Below are 16704 nucleotides of genomic sequence, written 5' to 3'. Positions count from 1 at the left end.
ATAGATACAGAAAGGTAACAAAAGCTTGCAGGCGTTGCAGTGTTGTGTAGGCCTACTTGTGTTGTATAGCCTACTGTACATGCATGTTCCAGTCTGAATGCAGGCTTAATAACAGTGTTATGTTCTGATGACAGTGACCAAGGAGTTTAATTGTATACATGAGATTCTCTGGTTTGTATAGTTACAGAAATAAACAAATGAAACAAACTCACCGCCTTGCACAAAAACAGTAAATCTTTCTGACTAGGACTGAATTTTCACTTTGCTTGAATCGCCAGCCATGTGATGGAAGGAGTCTTCCTGTAATTGTTGGCATGTTACAAGCTCACAAAACATTGTAGATTATTTTCACTTTTTAATGTTTAGAATAATCCAAGGAATGCACATTCTGATTGTTCAACCTTTAGTTCAAGAGTTATTATCGGCCAAAACATGGTGAATCTTTTTGTTTTAAATGTCTAGAATAGATATATCAACAGCAGAATCCTATACAATTAAATTAGCATGTTGTTTTATTATAAAGTTCAGCCTTTGCCTACAATTGAATACATATTTGGTGGGAACAACTTTCCACAATCAAATATAAATTATATGGAAATTCCCCAAGGTGAAAAGCCGCCTACTACTACAGAGCCATCATCACATCAGGTCATCACGTCTATCAGGCCATCACGTCTAGTAGTGCAGTGCACTAACAGCAAACTGTCAAATGATACTAATCATCCGTCAATCATCACTTCACAATACTGCCATCTGGACGGAGAAGAATTTCAAGGGGGGGGGGGGGTTCTATGGGTGCGTTTGTTTGTGCATAGCTAAGATAGCTTTATAGCCGGGTCACCCGGCACAGCGGCACCTGAGACTCTGAGAGACCTGACTGAGATTAGAATCCTCAAATCACGTCACATAATTGACATTTGTATATGTGATTGCTGTAATGTATTGTTATTAAGCACTGCAGTATATGAAATAGCGCATGAAAACGAGTCTGAAGCCCCTAAAATCCGCCCCTGGGCGTGACGTCATGCCCCCGTCCGTTCCGTCCATGTTGTCAGGGGGAAGCAGCAGAAGTTTATAACGCTCTGACAAAACTACAACAAGCTGCTCAGTGACTGGAGACCTGAAGAAGGAACGAAGGGACACGTTGAACTTTATTCCGCTGGGGGAAAGGATTTGTCGTCTTCTATTCTGTTTTTATCTTCCACATATGCAGAATTAAAAGTCCTCAAATCAACCAACAAAAGACTGCAGCTGGGGTCTTTCTTGAGAGAGAGAGATAGAGAGAGAGCGGGGGTCCTGCTGCTTCAGTCACGGCACGCTTCGATCCGCGGAGAACGGAGCGACTGCTCGTTTCGAGACGGCCAAGATTTGATAAATCGACCCATGTTCGATCAATATTCTCTTCATCATCCTCCGCCCGTATTGTCGCTGTCGTTTCCCCGGAGCTGAACGTGGCCGCCGAGCATCCGGCGCCCGGGAGGAGGTGACTAGGAGGACCGCTGTCTCTCCGCTGCATGAGCCTGCAGCAGCTGACGGCGCCGGAGCGGAGGAGCCCCGGGTAGCGGGAGGAGGCAGGAGGCCGGCCGGGGGGAGATCGGTCGGTCCGGCGGGCCGTCAGGATGAGGATGCCCCGGGGAGGACGCGTGTTCCTGGCGATGTGCCTCGGCTCGCTCTTCATCCTCGTCCTGTACTTCCAGAGCATCACCAGGCCAGGTAAGAAGACACTTAAGACTTAACACACACACACACACACACACACACACACACACACACACACACACACACACACACACAATGAAGTGGCCCCGTATGAATAAGCTCACTGTGAACAGTGGAATGTTTTGAAAGCCCCCCTCCGTTTTCAGCAGGAACCCCCCATCGCATTCCTCTCCCTGCCCTTTCAGCCCAAACTTTGTCCCCTCTTCTCTTCTCTTCTGTCAAATCCCGAGTGTTTACTTTAACTCTGAGTCTGAGCGACAATTGGACCCGTAAGCGTCCATTTGCCATTTGGTTGCATTTTACGATGTTACTGTACTATAGTCCCTTTCTGTTAAATGTGATTGAAAGAATAAAGAAAGTAAGAAACGTACATGATGTACATCTTGTATGTAATGTATAGGGCTGAATATTGACATAGTAGCCTAAGATCATTTCCTGGTTTTAAAGGCTGTATTTTTAAGTGATGTAATTTCCAGGACCATATAGTTGGTGTCCTAACTGTTCTTCAAATATTGTAGTAAATATTGTAATATTTTTATCGCTCAGCCTGCGTCTAAGTTTTAATAATGAGAAACCTTCAATCTCAAAATGATGACTTGGTAACTATCTTAAAATAATGACAAATTTTAATAATTTAGAACTTAACTTTGAGATACAAAGTAGCCTGATACTGAAGTAGCAGATCTACAATCTCACACAATGCACCGCAATGCATTGCATTCTGAGCTTGTAGATCAGTATTTAAAAATAAATCAATAATATTTTTATTTCACACAACACCGTTGTACGACAAAGTATAACACAGGGCATATCAGACCAATGGGTTTAATACTTCTCTCTTGAGTCTGTCTGTGGTGGACTCAGGTTGGCTTAATCCTCCCTCAGGGAGACTTCACTGGACTGGAGGAGGGCTGAGAGAGATTCGTTTATGAAGGGACATTTAGAAAGTGTGTGTTTGTGTGTGTGTGTGTGTGGGGGTTCTAGTGGTCAGTTCTGAGTTAAGGGACGCAAATAGTATTACATGCTGCTGCACATCTATGCATCGTTGTTACAATAACATTTTGAATGAATCCTTTATTAAGTTAAATAAATATTATTATTACAATTTCAGTGGTTTAAGTGTAGTTAAATGACTGATATTCAAAACAAGTAATAGTATCACTTATAGGCCTACAGGTATTCAGACAGGTATGGTTGTTTTCCAAAATGAACTTGTGATCAGTGTATTTAACACCGAAGTTAAATTACATTGAATGAATGGTTTGAATGTTGGTCGCCTATTAAATCGAACCATAAACGCACTATGAAATAGCCTAGCTCAGTCAGGACACACCCAAGAGGCATCATGCAGGCCAAAATTTAGAAGGGCACAATTAGAGGTGTGTGTGTGTGTGTGTGTGTGTGTGTGTGTGTGTGTGTGTGTGTGTGTGTGTGTGTGTGTGTGTGTGTGTGTGTGTGTGTCTCTCGCACGCGCGTGCTTCACAGAAGGACACAGTTGATCCACAATGACTTGACTCGACTACTTCTCTGTCAGTTTGAAGGTCTGAGAAACGACTGTTAAATCATGTAATTCCTTACATTATAGAGCTCAACAGTTCCTGCCCACTTTTAGAATAGTGCTCTGTCAGAGAATTTCCTGTTAATTTACTCTATATACATTTCAGAAAATCCTAAAGAGGACTTTTAAGCCTGGAATAAAACCAGCCAGCGATGTGACATTTGAATACGGTAAAACAAAGAAAGGTGAAAGTACAAGATTGTAGCGTGTGTACATATATTTAAGAGTGAACTACTCACAGTCAGACCATAAACCATTGCGCATACCGTTCCAATGCTTTCAACCAAACAGTTGTTTAGCTTGCTTCTTTTGTATATTGTTAATAGTGTTATTATATTAGTTGACTTGTAGTCATTTCGACAACAATGTGTGATGGTGTCTCTGGACTGTGGCATGTAGTGTACCAGAAACTCAGGTGACATTCACAGGCCCAATAACATTTTAATGGCATGGTCATGACTCATACTGGAACTCCAAAAGCCATTGGAGACTTAAATCACTTTATACTGATTGATAAGTTGAAGGCAGGTAAATTGGTTTTCAATGTAATGGGTTCCCGGACCCAGGGGTCGTCTTTTAGATAGGTCCCAGGCTCCAGCCCAGGGACATTTTATGAGTCTTACTTCAACTACGTTAGAGTAGCCTACAGTTCTGAGTATAGTATTGCATCCCAGGACCCCCGGAGGTTGACACGAATTGTGTCCTCTCTGAATTTAGTGAGTCTGAGGATGCAGGATGCAGGCTATTTGCATCACTGATAGTGCATCCATGAACTGGATGAAATCCTATCTGGAGGGGAGAGAACAGGTGGTGGATGTGAGCGGAACACTTTCCCCTTCCCTCCTGGTGAGCTTTGCCGTTCCTCAAGGAAGCATACTACTGTACATTTTGCAAACTGTCGATAAAGTATTGAATCAATCAATACAATCAAGACGTTGCTGTTACACTTATGGATTGTGGGTAGTGTAGTATTTCTCCTTGACATTGCGAATGAAAGATGAAAAACTGGATTGATTGCTTATACAGATATGTGGCTACTACAGGAGTATGTATCATTTTACAAGCACGTCGTTAGTGGTAAGTCTACATTGGATTGTTACGACATGATAGCTGTTTAAATTCTCTATGCAGAAAATGAATGGGATTTCTACTTCCAGCACCACACTGCTGACCTCTAGTAGTCTATACTTAATGCTCCTGGACACACCCAGATTGGATGTGAAACCACAGCAGCACAGAACCAATTTGCTGTGCCGTTTCAAATTTATGTCATAATAAGTTCAGCATCATCATAGATAATAATGATCATGCAGGCCTCAACAGAGAGATGTCGTCAGAGTAATTCCATGAAATTACTTCAATTATGGCAGCGATATTACATGTTAATGCCCCACATTTTTGTCATGCCCTTTAAAATTACTGTCATCATCATACTTAATCAAGTCAGTGCCTGATTCTTAAGCTTGTACCAGCTTCACAGTAAAATCCCCAGTGTACATGAGTGAGTATAGAACCCCAGTATACGGTTCAACGGCGTAAACGCCTTGAAATCACACAAAACTCTATTCTACTCTATTCTGGTCCATTGTGCCAAAGGTAAAACCCCTCCTAGTCCCATGCATTGCATATCCATTCATTTAATTCACACTCACATTTTGATTATGACTGGATTATTACAATAGACCTAAATGACAAAATCTGAGTGAGAACAGAATGGCATGTGGTTGTGATTATTATTACTATAACATTTTTCAGACTTCAATAGCGATCATGAATAGGCCGACATGTCGATAATGGAAGAAGATATTTGAAATGTCAAAAATGGCGGTATGGTCCTTTACATTAACATGTTTTTACAGTGTAGGTGTATGCCTGCTTGTCCTGTCGAGGCTTGTCTTGTGTGCTTCACAGGCGCATCGTTAACCATACAGTATAGTCCACATGAAACTAAAAGCATGGTGCAGGACACATACACAGGACATCAAATAAGCACAGGGTGTGTTCTCTAATAACTGTGTATCACAAACCGGGTCTGAAGACACCACAAATCCAACGCTTTGTTTCCGTTTGCTTTTTCTTTTTCAATCATGTTCGGTTCGGTTCTCTTCTATTTTCCTCGGTTCTTTTCTGATGTTGGGTTTTGGTCTGTGCACACCCTCTTGTGTAATGTTGCTTAATTCTAGTCTCAGTCAACCCATGTGGCTATGTGAACATGCCTAATCACTGGAGGCCTTTTATCAGAGAAGCGGTACGCTGCCAAACTCTGACCATGCTCACAGTCACACAGCCGCTGCTTGGAAAGTCTGTCCTCATAGCTCTGCAACCTCCAATTGCCATGGCCGTCCCCTGGGAACACCCACTTCCACTGAATGCACCAGTCAATGTGTGTGGCTTGAATTGGGTTTGACAACACCTTCAGCAAAACCATCTCAGTCCTGTCCTGTGCGTCTATAAACTGCAGCTGGAGGCGGTGGCATCATTTCCACGTAAAGGTTGTGAAATTAGATGTCAAGGTGGAAAAGGTCTGTTCCCCACTCAGGAAAAAACAAAGTTAAGTAAATAAGTAGGTCAGAGCGGCTTCAATAAATTAAAATGTTTGTCACTGTCATGCAAGTGTGGCAAGTCCTGTAAGACCGTGAAACACCACCAATGAATGCAATACACAACACGATCATAAGAAGAATAGTACTGGAATGTATAATTATAAAATAAAGAAATAAAGCAAACACGATTGCATGCGCACAAATTATATATGTGTGCGTGCAATCGTTCCCCTTTAAAAGACACTAGAAAGAACTAGTAGGCTAGTACGCCCATCTTATGCCACTTTTCCTTATGTAGTATCAGCTCGCCTCATGTTTACCCGGCTCCTCTCTGCCCAATTGTCATCTGTTTCCAGTTTCCACTGTACTCTTGACTGAACTGGGCCCCCTAAAGCACAACGCTATATTTATGAGTGCAATTGCTTATAACATACACAAATGGAAAGACGGCAGATGAGGCGGATGCTAAGAGGGCTCATTTGGTCAACATCTGTACACTCTGTACATCTGTACACACTGTAAACACAGGTGGTGGTATGTATTCATACTGTACATGAAGATGTTTCTGCTGAAACAACTTTTTTTATTATACTCTGCTACCCCTGCAATTATTGAACGGAAGAAGGCGGCGAGCCCAGGATGTTCAAAAAGAGTATCTATAGAAGCCGTAATTGGAAGGGGAGTTTACACAATACTGTCACCTGTTGAATGGGTTATAAACGGTTTATGGAAGCCATTTAAAATGGGCTGAAACTACCTTTGGAAATGGGCCAGTTTGTTCTGATGGAGTTGGAATAAAATACTCCATGACAACACAGCCAACATGCAGATATGTTGTTTGCTTGATCACATGTTGATGGTTTATAACTTTATAGTAAATGGTGTATTTATATAGAGCTTTTATGATTATCCAAAGCGCTTAACATAGATTGTGCATTACATTAATTAACCCATTCACACACACTGACACATTCATACACTGATGGCAGAGGAAACCATTCAAGGCACCAACCTGCACATCGGGAGCAATTGGGGGTTCAGAGTCTTGCTGAAGGACACTTCTCTTGGGGAGCCCAGGATCAAATTGGAACCTCACGGTTTTCATCCGGCCACTCTACCCCTGAGCCAGTCCACTGCCACATTTTTGCACTCTCCTTGAGTGATTTACCCGTGTGACGCCGCATCCCTGTTTTTCCTACCCGATTTCACACCAGTGAGGGGTGGGAGTGCGAGAGTATGCAGATTTAAACACACTGCCTTATTTACTACAGCAAACAACCTTTACAATTAGTTGCCTTAGGTTCAAGATTCATAACTTGTAATATCATGCTATTGGCTGTTTGTATTCTTTTTGGAAAAATATAAAAAGATACTCATGGAAAGGCTATATTATTTTTCTTATATTGACCCTATAAACAATTTTGTATAATTTAGTATATGTAAGGTTTTGTCCACTCAAATGGTACCTCGTCAGATAATCCCCACATCTTCCGTGAACTGACTTCACTGTAGTAGCTTTTTCATAAATTATATTTGTAGCTACTTAGGCAGTCTGTTGTCATGAAAGTAAGTTTTTAGTTAGAGAAATTCAAAGTTTCAACACCAAAGTAGTAGTAGGCTAGTTGTTGTGATTTAGCATTTGTACTGAATGTTTCCATAATTCCTTTATCCTCGTGTTGCGCTTCTGTTTTTGTCAACGTTTTTATATGGCCCTTTATGGCGATTTACCTGTGTGTTTGTTAACAAGGGCTCATGCTTCTCTGCTTACTCCGACCTCACACACGTAAGTTGCTTTGGATAAGAGTGTCTGCTAAATGCCTAAATTGAAACATAGTCTGCATTCCCTGTTACTTTCTCAAATCACCCTCAGTTTCTTTTTACATCAAAGACTGACATCCAAAGGGAAAAGTGTGCTTTGAAGAGGAACTCTACTGCTGAGAGAGACACGAGTGCAGTACTGTAAGTTAGAAACAGATCGGGCTATAGGTTGGAAACAGCCAGGCCAGGGAACGCTGCCAGGACAGTATACTGTAGGTTGATGCCCCGCCTTGTGGAAACCGCACACACACACCCTCACTGGATTTAATCCCACTCCCAACAGCTGGCTTCTAGAGTTCACCACTAAGCTATACTATTCTCACGGTGTCTGCAAGTTGCAAAGACCTCTCCTTACTTACTTACTTATTTACGCCTACAGTATAGCCAACTTTGTGCATACTAGGCCAAGGGCTCTCCAGACATCCCAGTCCTGGGCCAGTTTCTCCAGCTGTCCCCCTACCCTATGTATTATTTCAGTAGCCCAGTAGATACCAGTTTTCCTTCATCAGAAGATGTGCACCGTGCGGTCATACAGTCGTGGGGGAGAACTCCCATTTCCCATACAGATTTAACATCACAAACAAAAGTGCTCTACTTTCCAGCACCGACTGTTTCAACCTCTCTTTACCGCTACAGACGTGTCTCGAGGCGAGTGTCAGGCAGAACATGGAATCCTTATGGATGTTCACTGCAGGATACCTCTAAAAATACACAGACATACCTCTGTCACTCTGTGTTCTTCTCCTAACACTTTGACAAACTGTGTTGCTTCATCTTGGTTGCGGGTGCACACACACACACACACACACACACACACACACACACACACACACACACACGCACACACGCTTTCAGTTGCTTTAGACTCCAAATCCCCCTCAGGCGGCATTTCTGGTCAAAACAGCGCTTATTGCACGGAGCCTGGCGGTCGCAGTAATGGCCGGTCGAGAGTCAACACACTCCATTAAGCTGACACAACGAGCTGACACTCGTTTTGGATCTTCAAAATAAGGAAGAATGGGGCGAAAATTATATCCTGGCATATAGTAATCATTCTTTAATTAATCGTGGCGGGGATTGTGTTAACTTTACGTAACGATAAAGAACAACCTTGGATCTTGAACCTAGTTATCTTCTTTTTGTAAATCCTCAATTTTATTTTTATTTCAGTTAATTACATTTAAATTAAAGTAAAAAATAAATCTAGTTTTGTGTGCACGTGTGTTCAGGCTCATACACGCATCACCCACACATCAGTAGTTGTTACTCCGGAAAATGTGAGTCCCTCCCAGTATTGTATCATAATAGTCTTTAGGGAAATCAGCGTTAGCCAACAACCTTATCAACTTTGTTTTTATTTGAGGTACCAGAAAACTCCCAGTACAGTACATTAAGAGATTAAAGGAAAATATCTCTACCGGTAATTGTGGTCCATTTCCTCCGTCTGTTCTGTGAGTGTGTGCATTTTAGACCTATAGTGATTGATTGATAACTCAGTTATTGTTGATAGGTCATTGATTGGTATGGTATTAATCGCTGTAGTGCGATCTAAATGAATCAGAATGAGACAACAATGTTATATATGCTTATATTTGCAGTGTGAATGATTTACTTTACAGAATTTACAGAATAATGTCTGTCGATCAGTTTCTTTCGTGCGCTCATTAACTCACTCACTCTTTCTTTCAGTCTTTCCATCTGCCTCTTTCACTTTCTTTTTCTCTGATTGACACATTCTCTCTTTCTTAATCTCTTTCTTTATCTCCACCAGTCCGTGCGACCAACGGCCAGATATTATGTTTTCACCCCTGCGTGAGTGCGTGCGTATACGTACGTGCACAGCAATCTTTGGACACCGTTGGCCCGATCAGTGTGACATTTTGCACGCACACTCCCAAGTAGGCCAAGGAAGAACCTCTACCCCAAAATGTCCAAATCGGCATCATGGTGGTGCTATGACATCACATGTCTCTTTTGTAGTTCGATTTCTTCGATTTCTTTCTCACTCTTTGCTTTTTCTGTTGCTTGCTTTCTGTGTCCATTACCCTGACTTAGCACCGTTGCTATGAAAGTAAGTGTGTGTGTGTGTGTGTGTGTGTGTGTGTGTGTGTGTGTGTGTGTGTGTGTGTGTGTGTGTGTGTGTGCGCGTGTCCATGCATGCTGGGTGCTAGCTCAGCACGGGGGGAGGGGGGCGATGTACTTGTCAAGCCGCAAGGCGCCCACCGGCTGTCGTACAAGCCAGGTCAAATCCACACTCATGTGATAAAAGTGAAGTGACAGCTCCGCCGTTTACACAAAACACCGCCTGTCCATTTGAACTTGACACACACCTCTGAAAGGCTGAGGAGCTCTCGTTTGTCTTCAGAGAGGATGGGCATCGATAGACTGTAGGAAAAAGTTACGACCGCACCCTGGATCCACGCGCCAAAGGTAATGCGCCTAAATGAAAAACCTTTGGCTCATGGATCCAGTGTGCGGTCTTAACTTTTCTCAGTATTTGTCTCTGCCCAGTGCCCAGCACCTGGCTTTTAAACTTGTTTTCATCGATAGAGTTGGATTAATTAAGGCTTCTGCTGTGTATTTGCGTTCTAAGTGAGGTCTTCCACCAAGCTTATTCCACGTAATGATGCATGCACGATATACTGTACGGTCGGCCAGTGATATGATGATTAATAATAGCGTAGGCATCTAAACCATCACCCATGATTACTACTGAGAATGAATAGGCCTACGCCCTACATTGTAGGCTATTAGATTATTATGTACTGAATATGAATATATCGATAATTAATGCTTGCTTCATGTTTAATCAGAATATATTATGGATATATAAAATAAATACAATTAAATTATCCCTCCCAATAAACTGCACTGACGGAGATTAGATTACAGCTCCATAGAGAGGTAACTTCAAGGGAAGCTGTACTTGACTGTATCATACACACTACTTTGTGTTCACATGCACACTTGTGTGTGCGCAAACACACGCATACACTCACACACAGTGTTTATACAAAAATACTACCCACAGCAATCGTTGCCTTGAGAGGTGTGCATGAGAGTGCATGGACACACACACACACACACACACACACACACACACACACACACACACACACACACACACAGCCACGTAGCATCTCATGAAGCAGGCAGGCCAGGCATCACTGTGGGTCTTGTGAAATCAACAAGCTCATGGTACTGTAACAAAGCACACTCCACATGCTACACCTGCTGGCTATTTGTTCTGCCTCGCTAAACCCACAGGCTTTGTGTGTGTGTGTGTGTGTGTGTGTGTGTGTGTGTGTGTGTGTGTGTGTGCTCGCACTTGGGGGGTAGCATCAAAAGATTGTTTCTTCTTGTTATTCCAAACACGCCGTAGCGTGCACATTGTTAAGCCAGTTGCCTTCTGGCTGTTGCCTCTGACAGCATGGATGGACCAATTGTAACGGAGGACTGTATGTTTACATTGTGGAATAATTTCTTCATAACCTGCTAGGTAAAGCCTACTCACACACACACATACACACACACACACACACACACACACACACACACACACACACACACACACACACACACACACACACACACACACACACACACACACACACACACACACACACACACACACACAGACACACACAGTACGTAGAGGCCAGGGAGGAGTACAGTACAGCACCACTCACTTCAGACGGGTCTGATTTTGAATGTACCGTTAGAATGTTTCCCTCAATCCCTTTAATCACTTAAACTCTGTTTTATATTTTTGCTATAGCTTTGCTATTTTTGAAAATACCAAAGCTGAAAAGGTTCACTGTGATGTTCATCTTAGAAAGATGAAAGTGGTTCAAAGTCCTAAGCCCTTCACTTGTGAAGAGGCCTGGGTTGAATTAGAGGGGTTGACATGTTGATGTATTTCAGGTTAAAGCCTGAACTCTGACATCTAGATGTTGAAGTGAGACTTTGTGGCACCACTGTTTGCTTTGCATGACAACATGCACAGAACATGACAACATGTACAGTACATGGCTGTAGGCTGGTTCTCCTGTGGTCGAGAGCCGTTGACATGTTAGTAACAGTTTCTGTTCGGAGTATTCTGACGCTCATAGTGTGCAACAGCTGATCAAACAATTGGATTCCAGCTGAAAGTTGCAGATCTACAAGCTTAGGTCGATTCCAGCTGAATGTTGCAGATCTACAAGCTTAGGTCGATTCCAGCTGAAAGTTGCAGATCTACAAGCTTAGGTCGATTCCAGCTGAAAGTTGCAGATCTACAAGCTTAGGTCGATTCCAGCTGAAAGTTGCAGATCTACAAGCTTAGGTCGATTCCAGCTGAAAGTTGCAGATCTACAAGCTTAGGTCGATTCCAGCTGAAAGTTGCAGATCTACAAGCTTAGGTCGATTCCAGCTGAATGTTGCAGATCTACAAGCTTAGGTCGATTCCAGCTGAAAGTTGCAGATCTACAAGCTTAGGTCGCACAGTGGCATCGCAGCATGTGTGGCGAGGATTCATTGGCATAACAACTAAATTGGGAGGAAAAAGAGGCAAAAGTCACAAAGAAATGTTATAGATTAGGACTGCTTTTAAGGAAGACATGCAAGACAATTAAGAGATTGAGCAGTTGAGACGAAGAACCATCTAAGTCCATAGTAATTGTCCATAATGTATATAAATTATAGATAAGGGGGGGGGGATAGATTATGGATTTAGATGGTTCTTTGTCTCAGCTGCTTATTGTGCAAAAGGATGGTGTTCCTCACTTAGACAAAATGAAGAGCTGTCTTGAGAGCTCCACAAAATGTCATTCATCCATAAAAGACCATACCAGCATCAATACATACTATCTATTCACAGCTTTAGCCATACAGCATATCATACCCCCCTGTTAATGTCTTTATAGTACATTGTCTCAAAACACATTCAAACTTTAATAAATGTCCTTGCTTAATTAAATCATCATTGCCGGGTTAAGTCATACATCCGTTTGAATCAAACTTTGTAAATCAGTCTTTCCCCCCGTGACTATTCTCGCTTGATGTTAAATTATTCCCATTTGTTTTGCATGGTTTCCCCCCTTATGGGGTATCTCCCATGTCTACGCAAAAGGAACATCAGGTCACGGGGCATTTCATTGGGTCTCGCTTTTCAGTTTATGGGGCACAACTTCCATTAGGCATTCCTCGTAAAGGTGAACGGCACTTTCAAGTGCTATCGACTTCTGCTCTTGCGAAACTGAGAGCAGAGTCTGACGATAAGCGGCTGAGAAAGATTTATTCCAGACCTAAAGAAAGGATGAGGCCATAAAACAGGGAGAAAGGCTTTTTTATTATATTACTGAAGCGAAACACACAAATACAATTTATGCGTCTCTCACACTCTTGCACATTACTTTGTGGATGACACTGATGTTTATAAGGAAAACATGCAGCTACAGTGGATTTTAGTTACAAAAATGTGGCTGTGGGGCCTCTTTGTTCAGTTCATATAGAAGGTTTTTTTCCACCCGACAATATGTTTACCACACTGCACACTTTAACCACACACTTTAACACTGTAGACCTCATCCTATCTGCGAACGTGTCACTGTGTGGGCCCAGGAAGAGGAAGTGACAGACAGTTACTGATGCAAACACGAGGTACAGGAAGCGAGGTGACAGAGAGCTGTTGAGATAAATGAGAGGAAGGAAAGATGCGTGGTTCTAAACGCAGTGCACTGCATGCTGTTTACACAAATGAGTACGTAGGCGCAGTGTTTCTACCCACCATAGGGTTGTGTCCTCTGCAGCAGTGAGTGGACCTCATAATACTGATGGTTTAATGTCTGTCAGGAACTCTAGTTTGCATCAGGTTTTATGTCCCAGTGGACTGGACCCCCAGGGGGGGCTCTCCAGTTAACAGTTTAACGATTGAAAGACTTTATACACTACACAAAAAATAATCAACAAACTGTATAATTATCAAAACTGGTCAAACATTGGCCAACTTGTCAAATATTATTAGAAATATTGTAGACCGACAATTTTTCACAATATTTATCTGTGGGCAGAGTGTGGGGAACCACTGTTCTATGATTTATCCTACCAAGACGTCTAGTACTGCTGGTTTTCACTTGGACCACTACGATGACCTTAGCTCTGGTCCACAGTGTTAGACCATCTAACCCTATGGACCAGAGCTACCATGACCTTAGCTCTGGTCCACAGCGTTAGTCCTTCTAACCCTATGGACCAGAGCTACCATGACCTTAGCTCTGGTCCACAGCGTTAGTCCATCTAACCCTATGGACCAGAGCTACCATGACCTCTGCTCTGGTCCATAGCGTTAGTCCATCTAACCCTATGGACCAGAGCTACCATGACCTTAGCTCTGGTCCACAGTGTTAGTCCATCTAACCCTATGGACCAGAGCTACCATGACCTTAGCTCTGGTCCACAGTGTTAGTCCATCTAACCCTATGGACCAGAGCTACCATGACCTCTGCTCTGGTCCATAGCGTTAGTCCATCTAACCCTATGGACCAGAGCTACCATGACCTTAGCTCTGGTCCACAGTGTTAGTCCATCTAACCCTATGGACCAGAGCTACCATGACCTTAGCTCTGGTCCACAGTGTTAGTCCATCTAACCCTATGGACCAGAGCTACCATGACCTTAGCTCTGGTTCACAGCGTTAGTCCATCTAACCCTATGGACCAGAGCTACCATGACCTTAGCTCTGGTCCACAGTGTTAGTCCATCTAACCCTATGGACCAGAGCTACCATGACCTTAGCTCTGGTCCACAGTGTTAGTCCATCTAACCCTATGGACCAGAGCTACCATGACCTTAGCTCTGGTCCACAGTGTTAGTCCATCTAACCCTATGGACCAGAGCTACAGTACCAGGAGACCAGAACCTCTACTACTGCAGATGTTCTATCCTAATGGGACCTGTTAATACTGCCTGTTTTCTATCCAACCAGGGATTTTTGTACTGCTGGTTTTCTATGCTACCGGTTTGTCTGGCCCCAATGACCTTCATAAGGGTTCAGGCATTCTGAGGTTCCTTTTAGCCAATAGACAATTCCGTGACGTTACGTGGGCTGTCTCTGACATAATGGGGCTCACTGAGAAGTCCATATGCTCCTTGATGATGGAAATAGTTTACCGTATGTGGAAACATTTCCATTCCATCATTGTCATTTGTTAATGTTACAGTATATGTTACATAATGCTACATTGAATATAGCACACTTTGAAGTGCTTTGAAGGTGATGCTAGGACCTACTTCTAAATATAATATACATATATTATATGTGTACGTATGTATGTATGTGTGTGTCTGTACATTCATGCATTGTTAGCTTGAAGATCAGTCAGTAAGCGACAGCGTTGTGTGAGTAAAAATTTAGCTTAACACTGACAATAAACAATTCATTTGTGTCTCACTTCCCCAGACATCTGGTTGTGGTTTTGTTGGGCTCATTCCCTTCAGTTTATTGTGTTAGTCCTGCTGAAACTTGTGATTTGTTTTGTTTCTCATCTATAACTTGTTTTCTTGTGTCAATGTCGCCCTCAGGCACTGTTTTTCCTGTTACTTTCAGTCCAGTAGGGAAATCATTTTCTCTGAGCTCAGCCTGAAGGCCTCTTTCATGATTGAGTGAACATAGGGGAATGAATTAAATGGAATTAAACAAAAAAAAATGAAAGGGGCTGCGAGCTGTAGATGGTGGGTCCGGTGCTTGGAGCGTGTCCCAACAAGTTAAACCCAAAATGAAGCGCCCGTCCTTGTGTTCAGACGGCGTGACTCAGATGCAGACAGATGGAGGTTTTGATGATTCATGAGAGCTGCGGAACACGGAGGAGGAGGGGGACCTTGGGAAGGATCACCACTGCACAGTCTCACGTCTGTCTGTCGGTCTGTCTGTCTGTCCGTCATTCTCTCTCACATCCCCCTGCCCATAAATCCGACATTCCGCTAGTCCAACCTATATGGCCGGTTAAGATTGAGGTTAGGGTTAGTGACTTACGTCACCGGTTAAGACTGAGGTTAGGGTTAGCGACTTACGTGGCCGGTTAAGACCGAGGTTAGGGTTAGTGACTTACGTCACCGGTTAAGGGTGTGTGAAAGTGTTAGTAATCGGTTAGACTAACGGGAGGTCGGAACAATGACATGTTACCCTGCACATTACTATAGACAAACAGTGACTTTAAACTTCCTAACTGACAAGATGCAATGTATTTGATGCCTTTATTTATTGAAATCACACATCTCTGAGCAACAGAGAGAGAAACATTTCCTTGCAGTAAAAAAGAACAGTGATCTGGATTGTCAGATAAGCTAACGCTACACCGTCTTTTAGCTTCAGGCGTTGGCTCAAGACAAGAATCATTAAAGCTTAATGTATATTCCATCACATGACAATGACGCTTGCCTAGGCAAGACAAGGCACATTCAATTGTATAGCATATCACATAAAACCTCACATAAAACACTAAGCATTACGACACAGAGCATTAACCCATTTTGGGTGGGAACCCCTTTTGGTGTTTTAAACATTATGTTGTAATTTAGCTATTGGAAAATAGCAGATCTACAAGCTCATAGCGCGCCACTCAGAGCTTGTATGTCTGCTATTTATTTTTAATCAAAGAACGACTGACATAGAAACATAGCTTTTTCAGAAAACTGTCAGGATGTAGAAGACATTTTTACAATCTAATCTCAGGTCAAGAGAAAGCAAAGAAAGACATTTTGAAAGGATAATTTAACAAATAAAAAAAACAATTAAATAATAAGATTAAAAAAGAGAATGCCGAACACATTAAATAATAAATATCTAAAGGTTTTAGCAGATCTGTTAGTTCTGACTCTGGGTTCAGAAAGCAGACCTGTCCCAGACAACCTGAGAAGAGTTGATGCCCTAAACCAAAACCATTCAGTGCTTTATAAACCATTGTATTTTTAAATCATTTTTTTGTCAGGCAGAGCAGTGTAACAATATAACTCAGGTCTGAGTCCATGATTACACCAAGGTTGGGTTAGTTTAGTCTTTTTTTGTAATTGAAGAAAATTCTGGCACAT

At 42.5% G+C, this 16704-nt stretch overlaps 1 protein-coding gene across 2 annotated transcripts in view; it reads left to right on the top strand.

Moving 5' to 3' along the window:
• Positions 1 to 205: 205 nt before the first annotated feature.
• LOC308315439 (carbohydrate sulfotransferase 11) overlaps positions 206 to 16704 on the top strand; it is a 31436-nt gene continuing 14937 nt past the window's right edge. The window contains exon 1 of one of the 2 annotated variants that reach the window (XM_080763410.1): positions 206 to 1713. In XM_080763410.1, the coding sequence (XP_080619536.1) occupies positions 1620 to 1713 (94 nt within the window). In that variant the 5' untranslated portion in view covers positions 206 to 1619. The remainder of the gene's footprint in view (positions 1714 to 16704) is intronic. The other variant, XM_080763409.1, reaches the window with a different exon arrangement.

The sequence above is a fragment of the Protomyctophum bolini genome, assembly GCF_963924005.1.
Source record: "Protomyctophum bolini genome assembly, chromosome: 5".
NCBI lineage: Eukaryota > Metazoa > Chordata > Actinopteri > Myctophiformes > Myctophidae > Protomyctophum > Protomyctophum bolini.
This window is presented reverse-complemented; position numbering and strand designations above follow the sequence as displayed.